We start from the raw sequence: 23,349 nt of genomic DNA, 5'->3' as shown, positions 1-23,349 counted from the left end.
TATGTTTCATATACAATACAAACCACTTAAACCGTGTACAAATACATTAACAAGTGACTCGCATAACAAAGTGGCACCAGACACCAAGAAGCTGTTTTGGGTGAGCAGAAGTACCACACAACCGGGCATTTCAAGAAAAAATAGTCAGTAAGGAGCACTACAGTGGGAGGAATAAGTGGGACTAACTGTCAAAGTGTTGTGAATGGTAGTGCTGTATGGGGTTTTCTTGTAAGGATTGTTTTTGAAGTATGTTATCTTGGGAAGAACAAGGAGAACTGTTGTCACAAGGACAAAGTTCCGAAAGTTGTTCCAAAACAAAGAGTTAAGAAACACTCAGTAGAAAGATTAGACACCAAGTGTAAGTGTTTAATGAAGTCAGATAATTTTTTGTTGAAGCTGATATATTAGTGATACTTTATTAAGAGAGAGAGCCATTTTAGTTTGTAGGTGTGGAATGGAGAGTTAGAAGTTGTTTGTGCATAAGCATGGCAAAGTAGTCAAATTTGTTTCGTAGTATGTGAGTTCATGAGCAGGGCAAGTGACCCTTGTGAGATGTGAGAGACTAAGCAGTACAAGCTAAGGATGAAAGATAGATTTTTCAGATGCACACTAATACAGTGACTGCATAATAGTTAAGAGTAGCCAATTTAGTATTATTTACTTGTTTCACAGATTAAGGGTAGAAGTAATTATAGCAGGGAACTGGGCTGGGAAAAGACCTCAGGGATTGGATTTTCTCTGTGGAGGGGGGCAGCGTAGTGCTGCTATGCAGTCTTTAGAGCACAGGGTGATCAGCAAAAATATTGCAGATTAGTGTGGAAACCAATGTGGAGTGTTGTGTTAACAGCTGCAAGTTGGCAGCCGCCAGTGTGGCAACATGGGTCACAATAACAGACATGCAAGGGGATTGTGAAGCCAGAATTGCCAAGTGAAGCAGTAAACTGTATTGCACAGTGGCGAGCAGGGTGATGCCACCACATTAGGGCAAGTATCTTATTATGGGTGACGTGTCTAGGTGTTGTGTTTCAGTGAAACAGATGTACGCCAGAGGCATATTAATAAGTCTGAATTTAAAGGCAGGGGATCACTTCTTGTTGCCGGGAACCAGCAGCACCATGACGACACCAGAGCTACGCTGGACAGTGAGATGACTTGGCACCACCAGCAGCAACCATGGGGTTGAGACGAGGCTGCACCTGCCAGTAGCACTAAGCCCTTCACCGGGACTTCACACCACAGTCCCACCGACTGGTCATCCGACCTGCTGCCACCAGTGCAGAGTTCCTGGTGGGACATGGTGCCACTGCACTAGATGCCATCTCATTCCTGCCAGAGGGCAGAGAGTCATAAACTGTACACAGCCGTCTTTGTGCACCACCTCAGTGATGCAAACAGAGTGATGGGCCATTCAGGCTCCACGATGCTGAGGAAAGTAGTTCACTACTGACATCAACGGCCTTGTCCTCTAAAGACTGCTGGTCCACTATGGGCCTGCTTTCAGTAATGCACGGCACTGGCTCCTCAGCAAGGGTGGAAGTCGCTGCCCGTACGCCAATGCCGGACAGGGACAACAGAGAGGGCATCTCATGTACGGAAGTCACTAAAAGTCATTCTTAACTGTCAACAGTGTTTCCATTGGACCCACCAGCCCACCACTCACCCTATGCCCCCTTCAGAATGTAATGTTTAAAACATGTTCGGTACATGAGGTTTTGGTATGATCTATGGGTTGTCATTTTGAGGTCATCTAGGAGTTGTTTTTCTTAACTCGGTAACAGTAGTTTGTAAAATGTTGTAAGGACACAGCACATGCTCCATTTGATGATCCTGTGTACAGCCACGAACTCTGACGGTGTCCAATATTTTGGCATATTGGGACTCAGTTTTATGACGTACTATGGTGCTTCATAACCACTTGAGTGTGACACACATGCTGAAATTGGTGGATGGAGAATAAACTGGACATCATATCCCTTACACATTTCTGGAAAAAATGTTGTCAACAAGGAGATGAAATCAATCTTAATGCAAACAGCTAGAGTCTCTTTGTTCACTTTCAAAGTCCTTCATGATATAGTTCACTTTCTGCATTTTTGATGTACAAAATATATGCATAATCTCTCAGCAAAATATAACACACTTTCTAGAATACAGTACCATTAAGTAGTTATGGGATACTCTCCAAAGGTATGTCTGATTTTAAAAACATGCTACCCAAAATATTGAATTCATTTCAGTTGACAGGGCTGCAGTCAGCACTTTTATTCCCACTTGCCCATTAATTACTGTTAACAGATTCTGTACCAATGGGCATGGAGCTTTTTCAAGAGCTTGTATACTTTTGAACTACAGTGCCCAAATTTCAAAGCATGCTTCCGTACCGGGTGTGTCCTCTAAAGGGAACAAATTACTGTTTTCCATGCAGCGTGTGTATATCAGCCAAGCGATCCTCCTCTACTGATGCTCATGTTATGTTTTCAGATGCATACAAACAAAATACCATCTTCTGAACATATTTCAAGATGTCATCTATCTAAGGCACCACTGTACATAATAGCCTCTACACGTTTGCACATGTGTGTGTGTGGTGTGTTTTTAAGAGGGTTCTCAAATGGGGGGTTATAGCAGCCTGACTCCACTGAGGAGATTCTGCAATAGTGCAATGGAACATAACTTGTGTGTTTGTGAAATACTCTGAAACTTGCAGAGGGGCACAGTATGAATGGAGATCTCCACTAACATACTAAGTCATTAAGCAAAGATATAAACATTTACAAGGGGTGGAGGGAAAGTGGGTACATCATTCAAGTGCAGAGCAGTTATGCATTGACAGATTTTGAGACTAGTTATGATAGATAGTCAACAGAACATCCGACATCTTGTCAACACGGTTACAGGTGAAGGCAGTTACAGAGTAAAGCATGCCTTCTAACCAGAAGATTTATAATAGTAAAAGTGAGAGGGATAGAAACGTAATAGACGTCAGCTGCACTAACAATAATAAAACAAGGCAAGACAAATATTCAGGTCAGTGGGCAGATTGGGCCAGGTGAGAGTCATCTGGGGCTCTACATGAGATGGGGTCCTTCTCTCTCACAGATGTACCACCTTAGATTTGTTATGATCAAAATATTAAAGAGGGGAACAGCATCCACTATTCATCAGAGGGCTACCCCTAAAATGGAAAAAGAGCGTGCAGTGGAAAAATGGCTAACTGTATCTAAGAACAATTAAAACAGAGTAAAAGAGGGATGACCAAGGTAGCTGGCGAAGGAGGTAGGGTTGAGGGTTTCCCACACCCAGCATGGCATGCGAGATGTCCCAGTCCCAACCGCATCCATCTCGCACCTATGCTAAAAGAAGTTTTAAGCATTATCTCTGAAAATGGAAACTGTTTTCATGGAAAAAACTGTGAACCAGTACATCTGTTCATGAGTCATCTGGTAATATTAGAAGAAAAGAATCCAGAAGACCTCACTTAACCTGGAGAGGCAGAAGGAGTAGGTGTTCCACCAGGATGTGAGCTACTGTATGTAAGGCTTCCCAACAACAATGTGGTAAACCTCTGTATAAGTGAAAGTATGGCCATCCTATTCCCATGCGTTTGCCGCTGTCCGCAGTTCAGGATTGGCTGAAACTGCATCATGTGGCATTAGCACCATTGTGGGCCCAAGAGTTACGTGTGAAGCATATGAAGTGTTGTGTATTTTCGAAGTTTTAAGTAGAATAATGCCTCAGTGCTGTGGTTTTGGCCGACTGTTTCCTTTTTACTTTTCTGTTACCTAGTTTCCAACCCAGTCACAAGAGCTAATAGGATAGTTTAGTGGTAATTTCATTACAAATAGAAATCTTAGATGTAAAACTGCCACTGCTGGCACATAAAACAAAAAATAGTGAATGGTACTATACAAAGTTATCATGACTGGTAAAAAATTTGACCTGATTGACTGTACATTATGGCTTAAACTTTCATTTAGGGTGCTCAAAATAATAAATTGTACTTTGTTCCACACAATATGATGTACAAAAAGAAAAGAAAATTTCTTTTGCACTACACGAGGATTGAACTTACGACCTTTCATTCAGTAACAATTAATGTTACCAGGAGACTATTATTACGGTTGCAACTTTGATGCCAATCTATATTATATCAAAAGGAATACAGTCGTTACTGTTTCCTACAGCCTACTTTTGATTGTAAGCCTAATTTTATTCAAACACATTTTAAAAATATTGTATTCTCTTGTACTTTCATAATTATTCTCCTAACGTCATAGAACAAGTTGCAGACAAAATTTTATGGGCTAGATCTGACAAAATATAAAGCATACATAATCATATAGGCACATTTATCAATTCTATTTACTAAGGTTCTGTGCATATATATTTGAATCCAATGTTTTATTTCGTATAACAAAACAGACATTTTTAAGGATAGCAGGGAAAAACTGTGTTTCATGCTCACGACGACAAATGCTTTTAGATTTGTTTAGCTTAAATTTGTTGAGATTTTTTGTTGCTAAATATCTGACATGTTCCATTTGAGGCCACTGATCAGTTTTAGCAATTCATTAGATAGCTGAGTGCACTTATTTAATATACACAGCTAAATATGCTGCAGAAGTCACTGTATCACCAGCGGTGCAGTATGCCCAAAATGGAGGATGCAGTATGCCCACTGGCAAGCTGGCCGTACTTTCCCTACACAGACCTTTACAGTGTGGGGTGGCTAGTTGGATAAAATAAAACTATTGGTTAATCTGGTTGAGTGATGTGGAGATTACATAGGATGGTGTATTCCTTCTCAGAGGAATGGAAGGCCGAGTACGATGTAGCAGTAGTCTCGCTGAAAGTGTGAAGTTCGTTAGAGGGGTGCAGTAGCCCACGAGATGATGTTCCATCTCCGATTGAGGAGAGGTTTCATTTGCACCTTCAAATCTGCACTTGAAACTGTCAAAATGAATGTTGGATGAGCAATTGCTCATTTCCCGGGATACCCAAATTACTTGGGATAAAGAGCAAAACAACTGAGCACGCTATACAACCAAGGTCAGAAGGAAAGTCATGAATAGCTGATATCACAGGGTGACATGACAGTCAATAGCCTACAGACTACGCACTGAGTCACTACAAATTAAAACATGGTCAAGACAGGTTTGTTTAATAAAAACCATTGAGCTCTATCAATTGTCATCAGCTCTGGCATTAAAAACTACACATTTCTGACAACAAATGTTGTTCCTGACCAGTTGGAGATGTAAAAGGATATACCAGCCTATCCCCAGTTTTAGAACCATCAGTCTAAATGACGGTAGCACCCTGCTACTCCCTAAGGAGTGCATTCTAAGCAGGGGTAGGCAGAGGTCGTGACAGTGGATCTCAAGGTGCATTTCAACTTTTAATCCCACTTGATGGTTAAAGTCAGGGGGTTGGTGTCCCTTGCACACAAAAAAGAATTTGATAAGCTGGACGATTAGGGAATTGTCGGATGGTGTTTGCCTAAGTGAGCAAGAGTTGGTACTGCTGGAACTGAAAAGAACCTTGCTTCATCAATGAGACTGACTACGGGACCACTCTGGATGTCTGTAATGTGCCAGTGGCTAGTCTTGCTCCACAATGATGGAGTTGGTCCAACAGTTTCAAAGCTAAGAGTGCTGCTGAGCCATACGCCTGGCAACCCTAGCCCAACTGGGACAAGACCAGGCCTGGTAATACAGAGGAGAGTTTCAAGGTCTGCACCCTGAGAGGTGTGGACAAGGAAGCTGAGAGTGTTACACTTTTGGATTCAACTAGTCTCTTGTTGATGAATATTGAGCAGCCATCTCAGCATTTTACCAAAGAGGAGTCCCAAAAATCGGGACTGTGCAACAACGTCCAAGCACTAGGTACACATGTAGAGTTCTGGCTCAGGATAGACCATGGTATGATGACAGAAACGCACAACTCATGTTTCTGTGTGAGAAAATTGGAAACCACGGGGAAGGGTCAATGCAGAGGCCCTCAGCTAGCACCTGGAGATGGCGTTCAGCCAAGACTACAGACTGCGAGTTATACCAAATGCAAAGTCGTATACATACAGCATGGGTTGACCAGTGGTCCAACGGATGTCATTAGCCCATTGATGGACGTGAAGAAGAGTACAAAATTACCACAGAGGCCTGCAGGACACTGTCTTCTTGGACCCATAGGAGGCTGAATAATGTACCATCTCTAACCCAAAACAACTTGTAAGATAAAAACTGACAAATAAAAATTTGTATGGAGCCTTGAAAGCCCCAGTTATGAAGGGTGAGAAACATGTGATGGTGCCAACTGGTGTAGTATGCCCTATATAGGTCAAAAAAGACTACAATGAGATGTTGGCATTTAGAAGAATGCCTATCAGATTGTTGTTGCCAACCTAACCAGATGGTCGGTTGTGGGTAGCCCTTACCTAGAACCATGCTGATAAGGGAAAAAAAGCCACTGCCCCCCCCCCCCCCCCCTCCAATTCTAGAACCTAGCATAATTGTTGGGCTACCATCCTTCCCAGTAATTTGCAGTGTGTTTTATGGAGGCTAATCCATCAGCAGGTGTTGATGGACATTAGGTTTTTGTCTGGTTTAATAATAATAATAATAATAATAATAATAATAATAATAATAATGGCGTGTGACGAGGGCCTCCCGTCAGGTAGACCACTCGCCTGGTGCAAGTCTTTCGATTTGACGCCACTTTGGCGACTTGCGCGTCGATGGGGATGAAATGATGATGATTAGGACTACACAACACCCAGTCCCTGTATCTGGTTTAATTATTGGGACAATGATACTATCTTGTCATTCCAATGGAATAAAACCACTTTCTAGCCAAATAAGACCCTGAGTAGATGGAGCCTTTGAACAACATTTAGATGTTGGATCATCTGGTTATGAATCAAATAAAAGCCTGGGGCAGTATCGTGTGACAAGTCAAGAGCCTGAAGCAACTCCCTGTCAGTGAAAGGTTCATTATATAATTTGGCATGACAGAGTGAAGGATAGGAAGATGTCTTCAATTTATTGTTTATGGATTCGAAAGGTTATGGCATAAGAAGAAGATGCCAATGCTGTCATGTAGGGCATTACAAGGCATGTCAGCAAGAAGTGACACACTGGTACCCACAAAGGAAGAGGCCCAGAACAATTCTTGATCTTTGGTAGCCCAGAAGAATACAGAGTTTGGCTGCATCTGGGATGAAGAGGCATTCATTCCCATGGAGGAGACATAGTGCATCCATTCCTTCTTACTGTGGTTAATAAGACAGTGAGCTTTAGTGAGAAACTGTTCAGAAGCGAGAAGGGTGATTTGTGAATGATGTTGCTCGAGACATTGCAGAGCCCTTCAACGATCCTGAATAGCTGTGGCAATGTCTTTCGTTGACCATGGCACCAGGTGGCAGAAGATGGGGCTTGTATAAAGAGGCATAGCAGTTCCAGTGGTGCATGTGATTACATTGGAGATGCCTCCCATTACCTCACTGATGCTGTCTGACAGAAAGGGCTGAAGGTGACAGCAGAATAACACATCTGGCAGTTGGCTCTTTGAAGGGTCAAATGTGGTAATCAGTCCATCGGGTGATGACAAGGAAGTGACACGATCACGGGAAAGAGGTCACCGTTACGGGAGGGGAGGGGAGAGGAGAGGGGAGGGGAGGGGGAGAGAGGGGGGGAGAGAGGGGGGGAGAGAGGGGGAGAGAGAGGGGGAGAGAGATGGGGAGGAGAGAGAGAGGGGGGGAGAGAGGGAGAGAGAGATGGGGAGGAGAGAGAGAGGGGGGAGGAGAGAGAGAGAGGGGGGGAGGGAGAGAGAGGGGGGAGGGAGAGAGAGGGGGGAGGGAGAGAGAGGGGGAGGGAGAGAGAGGGGGGAGGGAGAGAGAGGGGGGAGGGAGAGAGAGGGGGGAGGGAGAGAGAGGGGGGGGAGGGAGAGAGAGAGAGGGGGGAGGGAGAGAGAGGGGGGGGGAGGGAGAGAGAGGGGGGGAGGGAGAGAGAGAGGGGGGAGGGAGAGAGAGAGGGGGGAGGGAGAGAGAGAGGGGGGAGGGAGAGAGAGAGGGGGGAGGGAGAGAGAGAGGGGGGAGGGAGAGAGAGAGGGGGGAGGGAGAGAGAGAGGGGGGAGGGAGAGAGAGAGGGGGGAGGGGGAGAGAGAGGGTGGAGGGGGAGGGAGAGGGTGGAGGGGGAGGGAGAGGGTGGAGGGGGAGGGAGAGGGTGGAGGGGGAGGGGGAGGGAGAGGGTGGAGGGGGAGGGAGAGGGTGGAGGGGGAGGGAGAGGGTGGAGGGGGAGGGTGGAGGGGGATGGAGAGGGTGGAGGGAGAGGGGGAGGGTGGAGGGAGAGGGGGAGGGTGGAGGGGGAGGGAGAGGGTGGAGGGAGAGGGGGAGGGTGGAGGGGGAGGGAGAGGGTGGAGGGAGAGGGTGGAGGGAGAGGGTGGAGGGGGAGGGAGAGGGTGGAGGGGGAGGGAGAGGGTGGAGGGGGAGGGAGAGGGTGGAGGGGGAGGGAGAGGGTGGAGGGGGAGGGTGGAGGGGGAGGGAGAGGGTGGAGGGAGAGGGTGGAGGGGGAGGGAGAGGGTGGAGGGGGAGGGAGAGGGTGGCCGGGGAGGGAGAGGGTGGAGGGGGAGGGTGGAGGGGGAGGGAGAGGGGGAGGGAGAGGGGGAGGGGGAGGGAGAGAGGGGGAGGGAGAGAGGGGGGAGGGAGAGAGAGGGGGGAGGGAGAGAGAGGGGGGAGGGGGAAAGAGAGAGGGGGGAGGGAGAGAGAGGGGGGAGGGGGAAAGAGAGAGGGATGAGGGGGAAAGAGAGAGGGGGGAGGGGGAAAGAGAGAGGGGGGAGGGGGAAAGAGAGAGGGGGGAGGGGGAAAGAGAGAGGGGGAGGGGGAAAGAGAGAGGGGGGAGGGGGAAAGAGAGAGGGGGGAGGGGGAAAGAGAGAGGGGGGAGGGGGAAAGAGAGAGGGGGGAGGGGGAAAGAGAGAGGGGGAGGGGGAGGGAGAGAGAGAGGGGGAGAGGGAGAGGGGGAGAGAGAGAGAGAGATCAGAAAGAAGCTAGGCAATCAGAAGGCACCTGCCTCCTGAAGTGTATTTCCTCACAGGAGGTGGTGCACACTGAAATCTCCAAGCAGGAGAAATGTTGTTAGACTATGGTGGTCATCTCAAGGCAAGTAAGCGTCCTGCATGAAGGTAAATAAACATTACAATGGTGGTTGCAAGTCTAGTTTACACTTGCACTGCTATTGCTTCCAAAGTGGCAAGGAAGCATGTTCATTCACTTATGACGTCTATGTGAACTAATGTTCAGACCACTTCAGATGCTCTCTCAGGGGCAGTATGGTTCCAACAGAATGCATGGTAACCTCAAAGAGTTGGGGAACAGTCATCAGTTAAGTGTGTTTCTTAGAGAGCAACACAGACTGCAGAATAAGAGGATATTAGCAGTAGCTGTTGCAGGTGACAGTAATATCCGCTGCAGTTCCATTTGATTATCATGCTGAGAGTGTCCTGGTTAGACGTAAAGGGTCCCTGAGGAGGACAGGTCACGCACCAGCATCATTGTCTGTCACCATTGGGGGTGGAACAACATCAATGAATGTCTGAAACCTCTGTGGTCTTCAGAGTAGCCTTCTTCTAAGATTTCTTCTTCTTCTTCTTCTCCTCCTCCTCCTCCTCCTCTTCTTTCACAATTTTCAGCAGCTGATATTCTTTTGATGGCTTATCTGTTGTGGGTGTAGGAACGGAAGAAGGGCAGGCAGCCCTGGGACCCACAGTTCATGGCTCCTTTAACGATTGGCTGGTCTTGGGTCTCTGATCCATGGATGTCCGTGGAGAGGGTTTCTGAGAGGCAGCTGTGTCACCGGTAGATGCCAGAGGAGGATTTTGCTTCTCCAGATGGATTCAAGGAGGGATTCCCAAAGATGGTGCTATAGGAACCACGAGAAGGGACGGCCTATCACACCCCTGGTAAAGTTTATGTATGCGACCAGATGTTGACGTCGAGGGAATAAATACACAAGGTACTGCTAATGACCTAGCAACATCAATGGACCAAGACATAGCAAGGGCCACCTGATGTAGTGGTCAGTGCCCCAGCCACAGTGCCTCCAAATGGACATACATCTACTCCATGGCAAGTGCAAGCAGGTGACAGCTAGGGCATCAATAGTGCAATCACTGCTTCACTGGGGGCTACCACCGTATAGATACCTGACAGCACCCCCCATGGACTGGCTGCCATGCTGTGTAATGGGCAACCTTCCATGCATGACCCACACAACACGAAAAAAAATTTTAAAGGATGATCACTAAACCCAGCTATCAGGAGTGAGCATAAGTTAACCAAAATATATGGTGTATAATAAGGGAACAAAGTCTGACAAGACAGAATCGATGTTCTACAAGAAAGCTCTATGTTGTCAGCAGGGAATCTGTCCTAAGAATAAGTCAGAGAAAAGATATAGTCAGAGACTAAAACTGCATTACAGGAAAGGAGGAAGTATTGCAATGGCTTGCCACATACATACTCAACAAGAGTTGAGAGCCCCTGGCAGAGAGGAAGGGGGCATTTAACTTCAAATTATCTTGGTAAAGAATTGACAACTTAAATCTGAATAGCTGATCACAGATTCTTTAGCCACATTAGTACTATGCTATCTTACACAGCAAGTATAGTTACTGTCAAAATGTATATCTACAAACTGCTCACCATCAATCTTGTTAGTTGTGTTCGACATTGATGCTGCATTATTTTTTGAATCCTCAGAATTAGCAACACCCATTGTCTCTTTTGCCAGAGTTTTGAGCAATGAGTCAAGTCTGTCTTCAGCTGTATTTAAAGCAGTACCTAAAACAAAAAAAAGAAAGAGAAAAACCCACATGTCAAATATGATGAGTAATACTAGGACCATTTTGTGTGAAATACATGGAAAACAAGAGTGAATGGTGCTCTCATAGCCAAGTGTATCAACTTCATTATCTTTCCCTCTCATCATGATAGGTGATTTTTGTTTGTGTGCGTGGGAGAGGGGGGGGGGGAGGGGCAGAGCGGGGGGAGGGGGGGGGGAGGGGCAGAGCGGGGGGGAGAGAGACAGAGCGGGGGGAGAGAGACAGAGCGGGGGGAGAGAGACAGAGCGGGGGGGAGAGAGGGGGGAGAGAGGGGGAGAGAGGGGGGGAGAGAGGGGGGAGAGGGGGGAGAGAGGGGGGAGAGAGGGGGGGAGAGAGGGGGGGAGAGAGGGGGGGAGAGAGGGAGGAGAGAGGGGGGAGAGAGGGGGGAGAGAGGGAGGAGAGAGGGAGGAGAGAGGGGGGAGAGAGGGGGGGAGAGAGGGGGGAGAGAGGGGGGGAGAGAGGGGGGGAGAGAGGGGGGGAGAGAGGGGGGAGAGAGGGGGGAGAGAGGGGGGAGGGGGGAGAGGGGGGGGGGAGGGGGGAGAGGGGGGGGAGAGAGGGGGGAGAGAGGGGGGAGAGAGGGGGGAGGGGGGAGAGGGGGGGGGAGGGGGGAGAGGGGGGGGAGAGGGGGGGAGAGGGGGGAGAGGGGGAGAGAGAGGAGAGAGAGGGGGGAGAGAGGGGGGAGAGAGGGGGGAGAGAGGGGGGAGAGAGGGGGGAGAGAGGGGGGAGAGAGGGGGGAGAGAGGGGGGAGAGAGGGGGGAGAGAGAGGGGGGAGAGGGGGGAGAGAAAGGGGGCAGTATAGAAGGTGTGGCTTAACCAGTACTGTTCAGAAAGTAAAAATAAACTGCAGAGCTACTACCTTACAACTACAGTTCTTCAATTCCACTTCGTTTGGCTCTAATGATCTCGTCACTGTAGGGATACTAAATAATGATTCCCATTTACCAATTTCATTTCCAGCACATTGTAACAAAAAGATAAAAGTCACAGGAAAGCCTCAATCATTTGTGTAGTGTGAAACTACCATTTAAGCACTGATAAGGTAATAAAACCATCTAAAAGTGAAAGTGAATGTGTGTGTGTGTGTGTGTGTGTGTGTGTGTGTGTGTAAAAATTTTATACAAACAAATAGGAGGCAACCCAGATTAGATGTACAGCATTGCTCATAAAACAAACATTTTGATACAACTACATTTTTTTACACTTTGCACAAAGGATGGACACAGTTACATACACTCAAAATAATTTGTAAGATTAAGGATCTGACAAGACAATATAGCATTGTGCAGGAAGGGATGGAGCAATGCGGCAATGACTGGCATAATGTCAAAGTCTGTTAGTAAGTTGGTCAACATATTGAAATGTCATGGACTGATGCCAGTCTTAGTTTTAAATCCTGTCTTCAACAGAAGTTTTGTGTAACTAGGTTATTTTACTTTTTCTCTAACATAAAAATAACTACCTGCTTGTGTAGTGCAACGTGCAGCACACTAGCTTGCAAGGTAGGAAGGTGGGTCAGACCTGGATCTAATCAGTGCAGTAGATTGACGACCATGACTTGTGCACCAGCCAGCCTCAAAGCGGTTTTTAGATAGTTTCCCACTTTCCTTTAGGAAAATGCTGGGCTGGTCCCATTTTCCACCTCAGTAAATATGGTACACAAACAATTAAAATACAATCACACACAGAATGAAATATACACAATTCAAAGACAAGTGCCCTACACAACTTCCCTTCCTTATGTAAATTGATGACTGCAGCAACAGAAAAGGTATTCAGCCACAAAGTTAAATAATATAACACCTAATTTTGGATACAGAGAACACTGTCCTGGATGGTGTGAACGCTAATGAAAAGCAGAATAATTCTCTAACTTTGTCTGGCAATGTTGCTGTTCTTATCAACAAATTTTTAACCCTCAAAAGGGGACAGCACATCATTTCTTCACTGCTTACTACATCATAGAAAGGCCTCTAATGTCAATGACTACCTGAATGCTTCACATTAGGTAATCTGTGAGGTGGTCAATAATTAAATCATTTTCTACCATTTCTCAAATGACACACTGTTTACATTATAAATTTTCCTTCGGACTGGTTCCACAGTCATGTCAAATTTACAGAAGTACAAAACTGTTCTACTTGTTTATGTTTCTAGATGCTTGTAAGAATTCCACGGAATGTACCACACTTTTTTCTAACTCACCTAATGCCTTAGCTAGACTACCAAGGAATGTAAAGAAGGAATGTAAAGACCCAACAAACAAAGATGACTGAGGCACTCAAAACGAAAATGAAAGTAATAATAGTACTACTACTACTACTACTACTACTAGTAGTAGTAGTAGTAGTAGTAGTAGTAGTAGTGGTGGTGGTGGTAGTAATAATAATAATAATAATAATAATAATAGGTGGAGCACAAAGCTAACTAGTTGCCAGAATGGTCTTTTGCAGTAAAAAGAGAAGATGGCAATTTTGAATCTTCATTCTACACTCCTGGAAATGGAAAAAAGAACACATTGACACCGGTGTGTCAGACCCACCATACTTGCTCCGGACACTGCGAGAGGGCTGTACAAGCAATGATCACACGCACGGCACAGCGGACACACCAGGAACCGCGGTGTTGGCCGTCGAATGGCGCTAGCTGCGCAGCATTTGTGCACCGCCGCCGTCAGTGTCAGCCAGTTTGCCGTGGCATACGGAGCTCCATCGCAGTCTTTAACACTGGTAGCATGCCGCGACAGCGTGGACGAGAACCGTATGTGCAGTTGACGGACTTTGAGCGAGGGCGTATAATGGGCATGCGGGAGGCCGGGTGGACGTACCGCCAAATTGCTCAACACGTGGGGCGTGAGGTCTCCACAGTACATCGATGTTGTCGCCAGTGGTCGGCGGAAGGTGCACGTGCCCGTCGACCTGGGACCGGACCGCAGCGACGCACGGATGCACGCCAAGACCGTAGGATCCTACGCAGTGCCGTAGGGGACCGCACCGCCACTTCCCAGCAAATTAGGGACACTGTTGCTCCTGGGGTATCGGCGAGGACCATTCGCAACCGTCTCCATGAAGCTGGGCTACGGTCCCGCACACCGTTAGGCCATCTTCCGCTCACGCCCCAACATCGTGCAGCCCGCCTCCAGTGGTGTCGCGACAGGCGTGAATGGAGGGACGAATGGAGACGTGTCGTCTTCAGCGACGAGAGTCGCTTCTGCCTTGGTGCCAATGATGGTCGTATGCGTGTTTGGCGCCGTGCAGGTGAGCGCCACAATCAGGACTGCATACAACCGAGGCACACAGGGCCAACACCCGGCATCATGGTGTGGGGAGCGATCTCCTACACTGACCGTACACCACTGGTGATCGTCGAGGGGACACTGAATAGTGCACGGCACATCCAAACCGTCATCGAACCCATCGTTCTACTATTCCTAGACCGGCAAGGGAACTTGCTGTTCCAACAGGACAATGCACGTCCGCATGTATCCCGTGCCACCCAACGTGCTCTAGAAGGTTTAAGTCAACTACCCTGGCCAGCAAGATCTCCGGATCTGTCCCCCATTGAGCTTGTTTGGGACTGGATGAAGCGTCGTCTCACGCGGTCTGCACGTCCAGCACGAACGCTGGTCCAACTGAGGCGCCAGGTGGAAATGGCATGGCAAGCCGTTCCACAGGACTACATTTAGCATCTCTACGACTGTCTCCATGGGAGAATAGCAGCCTGCATTGCTGCGAAAGGTGGATATACACTGTACTAGTGCCGACATTGTGCGTGTTCTGTTGCCTGTGTCTATGTGCCTGTGGTTCTGTCAGTGTGATCATCTGATGTATCTGACCCCAGAAATGTGTCAATAAAGTTTCCCCTTCCTGGGACAATGAATTCACGGTGTTCTTATTTCAATTTCCAGGAGTGTACATCCAGAAGGGGCTGAAACAAATTGGTGGTAATTTGAAGGAAGCCAGGTGATGAGGAGTGGTACCCTGTTTGTTAAAAAAATCATCATCTCAGTGGATCACATCTCCATCTCTGTACTGGCTACGTGCATGTAGTCGAGTCCAAGATGGGCTTGAAGCTTAATATCAGCACGTTAGTGTGACCAGTTGTGGCTGTCTGACACTGGGGCCCAGAAGCTAAAACTCCACTGCACATCACAGTTTACAGGGATTAACAAACACAGATGGACACTGTCACTGGAGATTGTTTACACGGGATGAAATAAACCTTCTGTCCACTCATGTTCATCTTTTGCTTGGCTACAATTCACAGAAGAGCTGTACCTGCAGCAAGACCTCATTGCTCCCAAACTTGGTCACAACGGTTTGAGGAATGCTCCACAGACCGACCTCAAAATCCCACTGAACTCATCTGGGACAATGTCAAGTGAGATATGTGCACCTTGGGCCCAGTTCCAATCAATTTTGATGAGTTGTTGGTACTGGTTTGAGCAGTCATAGATCAGAGTGGCACTCCAATGTTTTCACTGTCTAGTGGGGTTCATGGCGCAATGAAGCTGGGGAGAGGAAGTGCCACATGATTACAAGTAGATGTGTCTCATTCAGTTATTCATGACTGTAGGTTTTCTGAACATGATGCATAGCACATACTTCAGTACTGCTACAAGTTCGTCTAAACTCAACGTCTCCTGCCCACGCATTAATTTCTCAGTAGGAAGATGTCAGTAACTTACACTTCAGTGACCATTTCTTGACCTGGATTTATTCACTAGAAATAACAATACCCACAAGAAAGTTATCAATATGTGCACTTAGCAAGTCTAGCTGTACACTCTATAACCAACTTCCTGTGTTTATATAAATTACAGAGACAATCTGCAAGACCACTGAGATAACTATTGCACAGTGTGCAGCCCAACTACAAAAGACCTTCTGCCCTCTAGTGTAGCTCTGAAATAGGGGGCAGAAGGGTGGCTTTTTGCAAGTTCAAATGCCAACTGACTGTAGAGAAAATTGTAATCTTTTGAGGAGGAGGGTGAAATGATGCACAATTGTTAAGGAGAAAAAGAGAGATCATGGCATTAATTCCTGGACACAATAAACTATCTCATCAGGGTGCAGTTGAATGGGAGACTATTACAAAGAGTTCACGGAAATGTCAAGAGGTGGCAGTGGCATGGGTTAATTTTAAATAGCAATCTCCACACTGCCAAAATACTAGTCACTCAGACAACTGCGACACATTTTGCTAGAGTTCGTGGACAACTTTTTAAGTTTTAGTTCTTCTTTCAGCATAGCAACAACCACACAACAATTGCAAATGACAGCTGGGAGGCTGCAGAAGAGGCCTGAAAATACAGTTTTTCAAGTGAGAAATGTGTGTGTTCATTCCAAAAATTCACATTCAGTTTTTCATTTCCCTCAACTCTGCGTGAGAGTCAATGTTTTTTATGTAATTTTTGGCTAAAAGCTATCAAGGTTGCCACATCTGATCTGAGAAATCTGAAGGCAAGTTCTCTAAAAGGACTTGATATTTTAAATAAACATTAGACATATTGTTTGGAAAGCATACATAACTTGTCTAACTTAAAGTTTTATCAAGTCTTTGTAAGATTTTAGTTTCGCTATGGATATACGAAGCATTGCCAGACCCTAATATTTAAAGAGATTATGATACAGACCACTATGAGGGTGGCATTTAGGAGTAGCCCCCTCCCTACATGCTGTATTGAGCATTACTCTCATTCACATGCTGTGCCAAACATACAAGAAGTTCTATGTATATAGACATCTCTGTCATGCTGTGTTCTTGCATCTTAAGAACAATTATTTAACAACTGTCAGTGGCTAAGTAGATCTTTCATGATTCCTGCACATGGGGTTTCTTTTAGATATTTATGTGCAATATACTGATGTTCTACAAAGCAGCTAAAGTAAAGGTGCAACCTGTAGAATTATCTTCAGTGTATGTTCAGCATTTTAAATTTTTACATTTATGGGCCAAAATTTGATGACCACCACCCACTGTAAAACTGAATGCTACTTGATGGCATTGTGGGCATGTGACACAGTAAGGAAAGTTCATAAATGAAGCAGACAATTCTAATGGTGAGACAGATTGCAAATAGGGGAATCCACTGCCATAAGGGACATTGACAAAGGGCAGACTGTTATGGCCCGACACATGGAAATAGCGATGTTGGTTGGGCGTTTGTGTCCCCATTGTTATCAATCTACATGGATACTCTGCAAATCACATTTAAGTGCCTGGCAGAGTTGATGTTCATGGGCTAATGTCATGAGCTTCAGCAGAAAGTGGCTGAAGGACAGTGAAATCAAACCATAAGAAGGTGACAACATGTTGGATGTCCACACCTGATCACAGAATGTGGAGGTAGTCAGCTTGCCCATTCCGTAAAGAAAGATAGGAGGCTATCTGTGACAGATCTTATGATAGGGAACAATGCTGGCCTAGGCAAATGTACTTTGGAGCAAAACATTCAGTTCTCAATGCTGAAAATGGGACTCTACAGTAGACGACCACATGTGTTCCTATTTTGACCCAATGACACCATCAATTACAATTGCAGTGGGCACTAGATGACTGGAATGTGGATCAATGGAAACGTGTCGCCTGGTTAGATGAATCATGTTTCTTGTTAAACCGGCTTGATCGTTGTGTCTGGATATGCCATAATTCAGATGAATTGCTGCTCAAAACATGCACTGCACCACAAGTACTGGTCAGTGGAGGACGCTATTATGCTATGGGGACATTCACTTCAGCTTTCACGGGACATGTGGTAATAATTGAAGGCTGTGGACTATGTGATCATGACTGCACTCTTATGAACCACCTGCATCCGTTCATACTCAATGTTTTCTCCAATGGCGATGGCAGGTATCTTCTAACAGGGTAACTGTCCATATCACAAGGCCAGAATCTTGCTACAATGGTTTGAAGAGTATGAAAGTGAACTCACATTGATGATTTGGCCATCAAATACGCTTGATCTGAATCCAATGAAAATATATCTGGAACGCTATTGGGCACCAGCTTTGCAGTCACAAATCACCAGAATGTAATTTACAGGAAATGCGCAACCTGTGCAGTCACATCTGTTGCCACATGCCTCTTGAAACATACCACGGACTTAAAAAAATTCATGCTACACAAAACAGGTGTTGTATTGCATTCAAAAGCAGGAACAAAATGCTATTGCACAGATGGCTATAACATTAAGACTCCTCAGCATGTGACACTATTTCATTATGTTTCAGATGAATACCATAATTTTATCGTAATCACAGTAATCTTCCTTGATCATGTACAAGTTTTTATCTTCCCACCAAATGTTTACTGTGTTTAGCGCTGACTTGTATGCAGTCCTGAGGGTGCTGTTGTAGAGGAAACGTAATCAAGGGAAGAAATCTCTCATCTGCTCAGATTCCCTCAGTGCCTTACAAGCACTATAACAAGATTATCAAGTAGAGAAAATGATATAAAAGACTACTTTCTCCTTTTCATCAAATGGAGTAAGAAGTATGTTTTTACTGCTACATCTTACAGATCATAGATACTTGGGGGAACTGGTAAACTGATAACAGAGCCAAAGAGACCTACAGGTAACACAATATGCCATTGCCCTGCAGGGAGTCATTCCACCGCTGAATTAATGAACCATGCCACAATGGGGCTAGGAATAGCTGCTGGTGGTGAGTGCCTATAAGCTGTGGTCAGTGAAACGAACTGTACCTCAATAGCATAAATCACACAGGCCACTCAAATGGGGTGCAGCAGCCCTGATGCACCTCTGAATGGGCATAGCTTTGTACGCAAGTTGTGGCACATAAGACAATAACACTACACTTTAACAAAGTGGGAAGGCAGCCGTAAATGTAGGTATGGACTTGGCTCTAATGTAGACAACAAGAAGACAAGTGTGGTGAATATCACTTGAAACAAGCAAGTAGTTGTAACCTCTCACAATTTACTTTTATTTCCACTACACATTTCGCAGAGTTAAAGCTCCACTGTCACGTGAATTTATACCAGTTACTGAGACATGTATATACACTCCTGGAAATTGAAATAAGAACACCGTGAATTCATTGTCCCAGGAAGGGGAAACTTTATTGACACATTCCTGGGGTCAGATACATCACATGATCACACTGACAGAACCACAGGCACATAGACACAGGCAACAGAGCATGCACAATGTCGGCACTAGTACAGTGTATATCCACCTTTCGCAGCAATGCAGGCTGCTATTCTCCCATGGAGACGATCGTAGAGATGCTGGATGTAGTCCTGTGGAACGGCTTGCCATGCCATTTCCACCTGGCGCCTCAGTTGGACCAGCGTTCGTGCTGGACGTGCAGACCGCGTGAGACGACGCTTCATCCAGTCCCAAACATGCTCAATGGGGGACAGATCCGGAGATCTTGCTGGCCAGGGTAGTTGACTTACACCTTCTAGAGCACGTTGGGTGGCATGGGATACATGCGGACGTGCATTGTCCTGTTGGAACAGCAAGTTCCCTTGCCGGTCTAGGAATGGTAGAACGATGGGTTCGATGACGGTTTGGATGTACCGTGCACTATTCAGTGTCCCCTCGACGATCACCAGTGGTGTACGGCCAGTGTAGGAGATCGCTCCCCACACCATGATGCCGGGTGTTGGCCCTGTGTGCCTCGGTCGTATGCAGTCCTGATTGTGGCGCTCACCTGCACGGCGCCAAACACGCATACGACCATCATTGGCACCAAGGCAGAAGCGACTCTCATCGCTGAAGACGACACGTCTTCATTCGTCCCTCCATTCACGCCTGTCGCGACACCACAGGAGGCGGGCTGCACGATGTTGGGGCGTGAGCGGAAGACGGCCTAACGGTGTGCGGGACCGTAGCCCAGCTTCATGGAGACGGTTGCGAATGGTCCTCGCCGATACCCCAGGAGCAACAGTGTCCCTAATTTGCTGGGAAGTGGCGGTGCGGTCCCCTACGGCACTGCGTAGGATCCTACGGTCTAGGCGTGCATCCGTGCGTCGCTGCGGTCCGGTCCCAGGTCGACGGGCACGTGCACCTTCCGCCGACTACTGGCGACAACATCGATGTACTGTGGAGACCTCACGCCCCACGTGTTGAGCAATTCGGCGGTACGTCCACCCGGCCTCCCGCATGCCCACTATACGCCCTCGCTCAAAGTCCGTCAACTGCACATACGGTTCACGTCCACACTGTCGCGGCATGCTACCAGTGTTAAAGACTGGGATGGAGCTCCGTATGCCACGGCAAACTGGCTGACACTGACGGCGGCGGTGCACAAATGCTGCGCAGCTAGCGCCATTCGACGGCCAACACCGCGGTTCCTAGTGTGTCCGCTGTGCCGTGCGTGTGATCATTGCTTGTACAGCCCTCTCGCAGTGTCCGGAGCAAGTATGGTGGGTCTGACACACCGGTGTCAATGTGTTCTTTTTCCATTTCCAGGAGTGTATATCGTACATATGACTTTTGACTAATTTGTGGCATTGTCTGCTAGCAGAAGACAGAAAACAACATAATATTTCAGTACTAGGCTCAAAGTTATGTGGAGGGTTTTGATTGCATATGTGAACAGTGATATAAATGAGATAAAAATAGTGTATAGGATTCACAAACCTAGCAATGATTAAACCCTTAAAAAGTATTTCAAAAATTGTCAATGAACTTCATGCAGCCAAACAACTAGAGGCAAAAACTTACAGAAGTAGTTCTGACAATAAAGGCAGGGCTTGTCGGTCTACCGTGAATGCAAATTGTACACCATCTGTTACACAGAAACATAGCAAAACAGTTTATGATCAGCAAAAGACTATAACAGAACAGAGTAACACAATAAATCTCTTCAATGGTCATTTTGCCATAGCAGGCTACAAAATAAGAGAAAAAAAAAAAAAAACCAAATTCTAGATACAATCTTCTTCTTCTCCTTCTTCCTATTTCTCCTTGCCTTTTCGCATTTCTCTATGGAGTTAACATTCTTGTATGGATTTTGGCAATCTTAGTGATAGTTGTTGGCCAGATGTCCTATCTGACGTCATGAGTCCCTAAGAGATGGAATTCGTGACCCCATCTGTTTGAGTCTAGTTTGACTTAGTAGATAGTGTCGGAAGTTCCATGCGGCTTTTCGCGGATGATGCTGTAGTATACAGAGAAGTTGCAGCATTAGAAAATTGTAGCGAAATGCAGGAAGATCTGCAGCGGATAGGCACTTGGTGCAGGGAGTGGCAACTGACCCTTAACATAGACAAATGTAATGTATTGCGAATACATAGAAAGAAGGATCCTTTATTGTATGATTATATGATAGCGGAACAAACACTGGTAGCAGTTACTTCTGTAAAATATCTGGGAGTATGCGTGCGGAACGATTTGAAGTGGAATGATCATATAAAATTAATTGTTGGTAAGGCGGGTACCAGGTTGAGATTCATTGGGAGAGTGCTTAGAAAATGTAGTCCATCAACAAAGGAGGTGGCTTACGAAACACTCGTTCGACCTATACTTGAGTATTGCTCATCAGTGTGGGATCCGTACCAGGTCGGGTTGACGGAAGAGATTGAGAAGATCCAAAGAAGAGCGGCGCGTTTCGTTACCGGGTTATTTGGTAACCGTGATAGCGTTACGGAGATGTTTAATAAACTCAAGTGGCAGACTCTGCAAGAGAGGCGCTCTGCATCGCGGTGTAACTTGCTCGCCAGGTTTCGAGAGGGTGCGTTTCTGGATGAGGTATCGAATATATTGCTTCCCCCTACTTATACCTCCCGAGGAGATCACGAATGTAAAATTAGAGAGATTAGAGCGCGCACGGAGGCTTTCAGACAGTCGTTCTTCCCGCGAACCATACGCGACTGGAACAGGAAAGTGAGGTAATGACAGTGGCACGTAAAGTGCCCTCCGCCACACACCGTTGGGTGGCTTGCGGAGTATCAATGTAGATGTAGATGTAGAAATCTAATGTTCAACTATGAGTACATTTTTTACATGTTTCTAGATCAAATAATATATGGAAATCATTTATTAATCCCCATAAAAAATCTATGACACTGTTTACAGTGGCAGAAGAAGAAACACCACAGATAATAATAAAAACTTAAAACATACAAAACCACGTGGAACTGATGGAATATCATCTATAAAAGAAGCAGGAGCTCAAAAAACGTCTTACACAACAAATCAACCCATAATCCACGGAAGGAATGTTCTAGATTGCTTGAAGACATCACTGATTAAACTAATGCATGGAAACAAATACAATGCAGAATAATGGAAGCACACAGTTCTTCTACCAGTCATATCAAAAATATTTGAATGAGCTTACATACAGAAACTGTTGCACTTCTGACAAAATATGGGGTAATCAATAAAAGCCAATCTGACTTCCAGAAAGCTATCATATATACAATCATAGACCTCATTGAGATAGACTAAAAATAAATGTGTAGGAGTACTTATGGATCTAAAGAAAGACTTCTGATTGTGTAGACCATAAAACATTAGAAATGTTTGGCGTATATGGTGTAAGAGGGAAGACAGGGGATTGGATTCCATCACAGAAGCCAATATACAGAAGTAACAAAAATGTCAAGTGAGAGAATAACAGCTGAAGTGAGAATTCTACACTCGTCTGTCCCATTGGGATCCATAATTTGTCCACTGCTCTTCATTTTATACACAAATCACATCTTAAATGCTATAAATTAAAGAAATATAGTTACTTCCACAGATGATAGAACTCTGCTATTCAATGGTAATAATACAGAAAATCTGGAAGAGGTAACTTGGAAGGAAATAGCTCTATCCAAAGATTTGCTGAAATAAATTTTGGATAAAAACACTGCTAAAACATTATGTTTAAATTTCAGACCAAAAAAACCAACATAACGAAAATATCAAAATTTCACTGATGTGTGAATAGCAAAAAATGCCATACATACAAAATTTCTTTGGATAATGATCAATGAAAATGAAAATTGGGATAAGCACATAGAATATGTAAGTGGAAAACTCAGCTGAAACCTACATTCGTGCACAAATTCAGCAACCAAATAGACACAAATCTAATGAAAATAAAATATTATGCACTAATTAAGTCTAGATTACATTACGACACAACTTGTGGGGACAGTATCCCCAAAACAAAATATTAAGAGAGTACTCAAAACATAGAAAAGAGTAATAATAATGTTAGCAAGGCTTAAATGGAGAAAATCTTATAGGTCAGCATTTACTTAAGATGATAATACTACCAAGTATATGCCTATATCAACTCGTACTGAACAAATTGAAGTACACTCTACAACAAAAGAATGATGCACAATGAAGGAATAACCAGAATGGGCTGGAAATTGGTATATGTGACATACATGTGCAGACAAACAAATGATTACAACTTCAGAAAAAAAAATTAGACGATTTATTTAAGAGAAAGAGCTTTACAAATTGATCAAGTCAATAATGTGTTGGTCCATGTCTGGCTATTA

At 45.4% G+C, this 23,349-nt stretch overlaps 1 protein-coding gene across 2 annotated transcripts in view; it reads right to left on the bottom strand.

Moving 5' to 3' along the window:
• Positions 1 to 23,349, bottom strand: part of LOC126469685 (band 4.1-like protein 5) — a 146,636-nt gene that overhangs the window by 43,812 nt on the left and 79,475 nt on the right. For both annotated transcript variants that reach the window (XM_050096839.1, XM_050096838.1), the window contains exon 12: positions 10,694 to 10,831. In XM_050096839.1, the coding sequence (XP_049952796.1) occupies positions 10,694 to 10,831 (138 nt within the window). The remainder of the gene's footprint in view (positions 1 to 10,693; positions 10,832 to 23,349) is intronic.

The sequence above is a fragment of the Schistocerca serialis genome, chromosome 3 (genome assembly GCF_023864345.2).
Source record: "Schistocerca serialis cubense isolate TAMUIC-IGC-003099 chromosome 3, iqSchSeri2.2, whole genome shotgun sequence".
Lineage (NCBI taxonomy): Eukaryota > Metazoa > Arthropoda > Insecta > Orthoptera > Acrididae > Schistocerca > Schistocerca serialis.
Note: the sequence above shows the minus strand (reverse complement) of the source record. Positions and strands in the feature narration are given on the sequence as shown.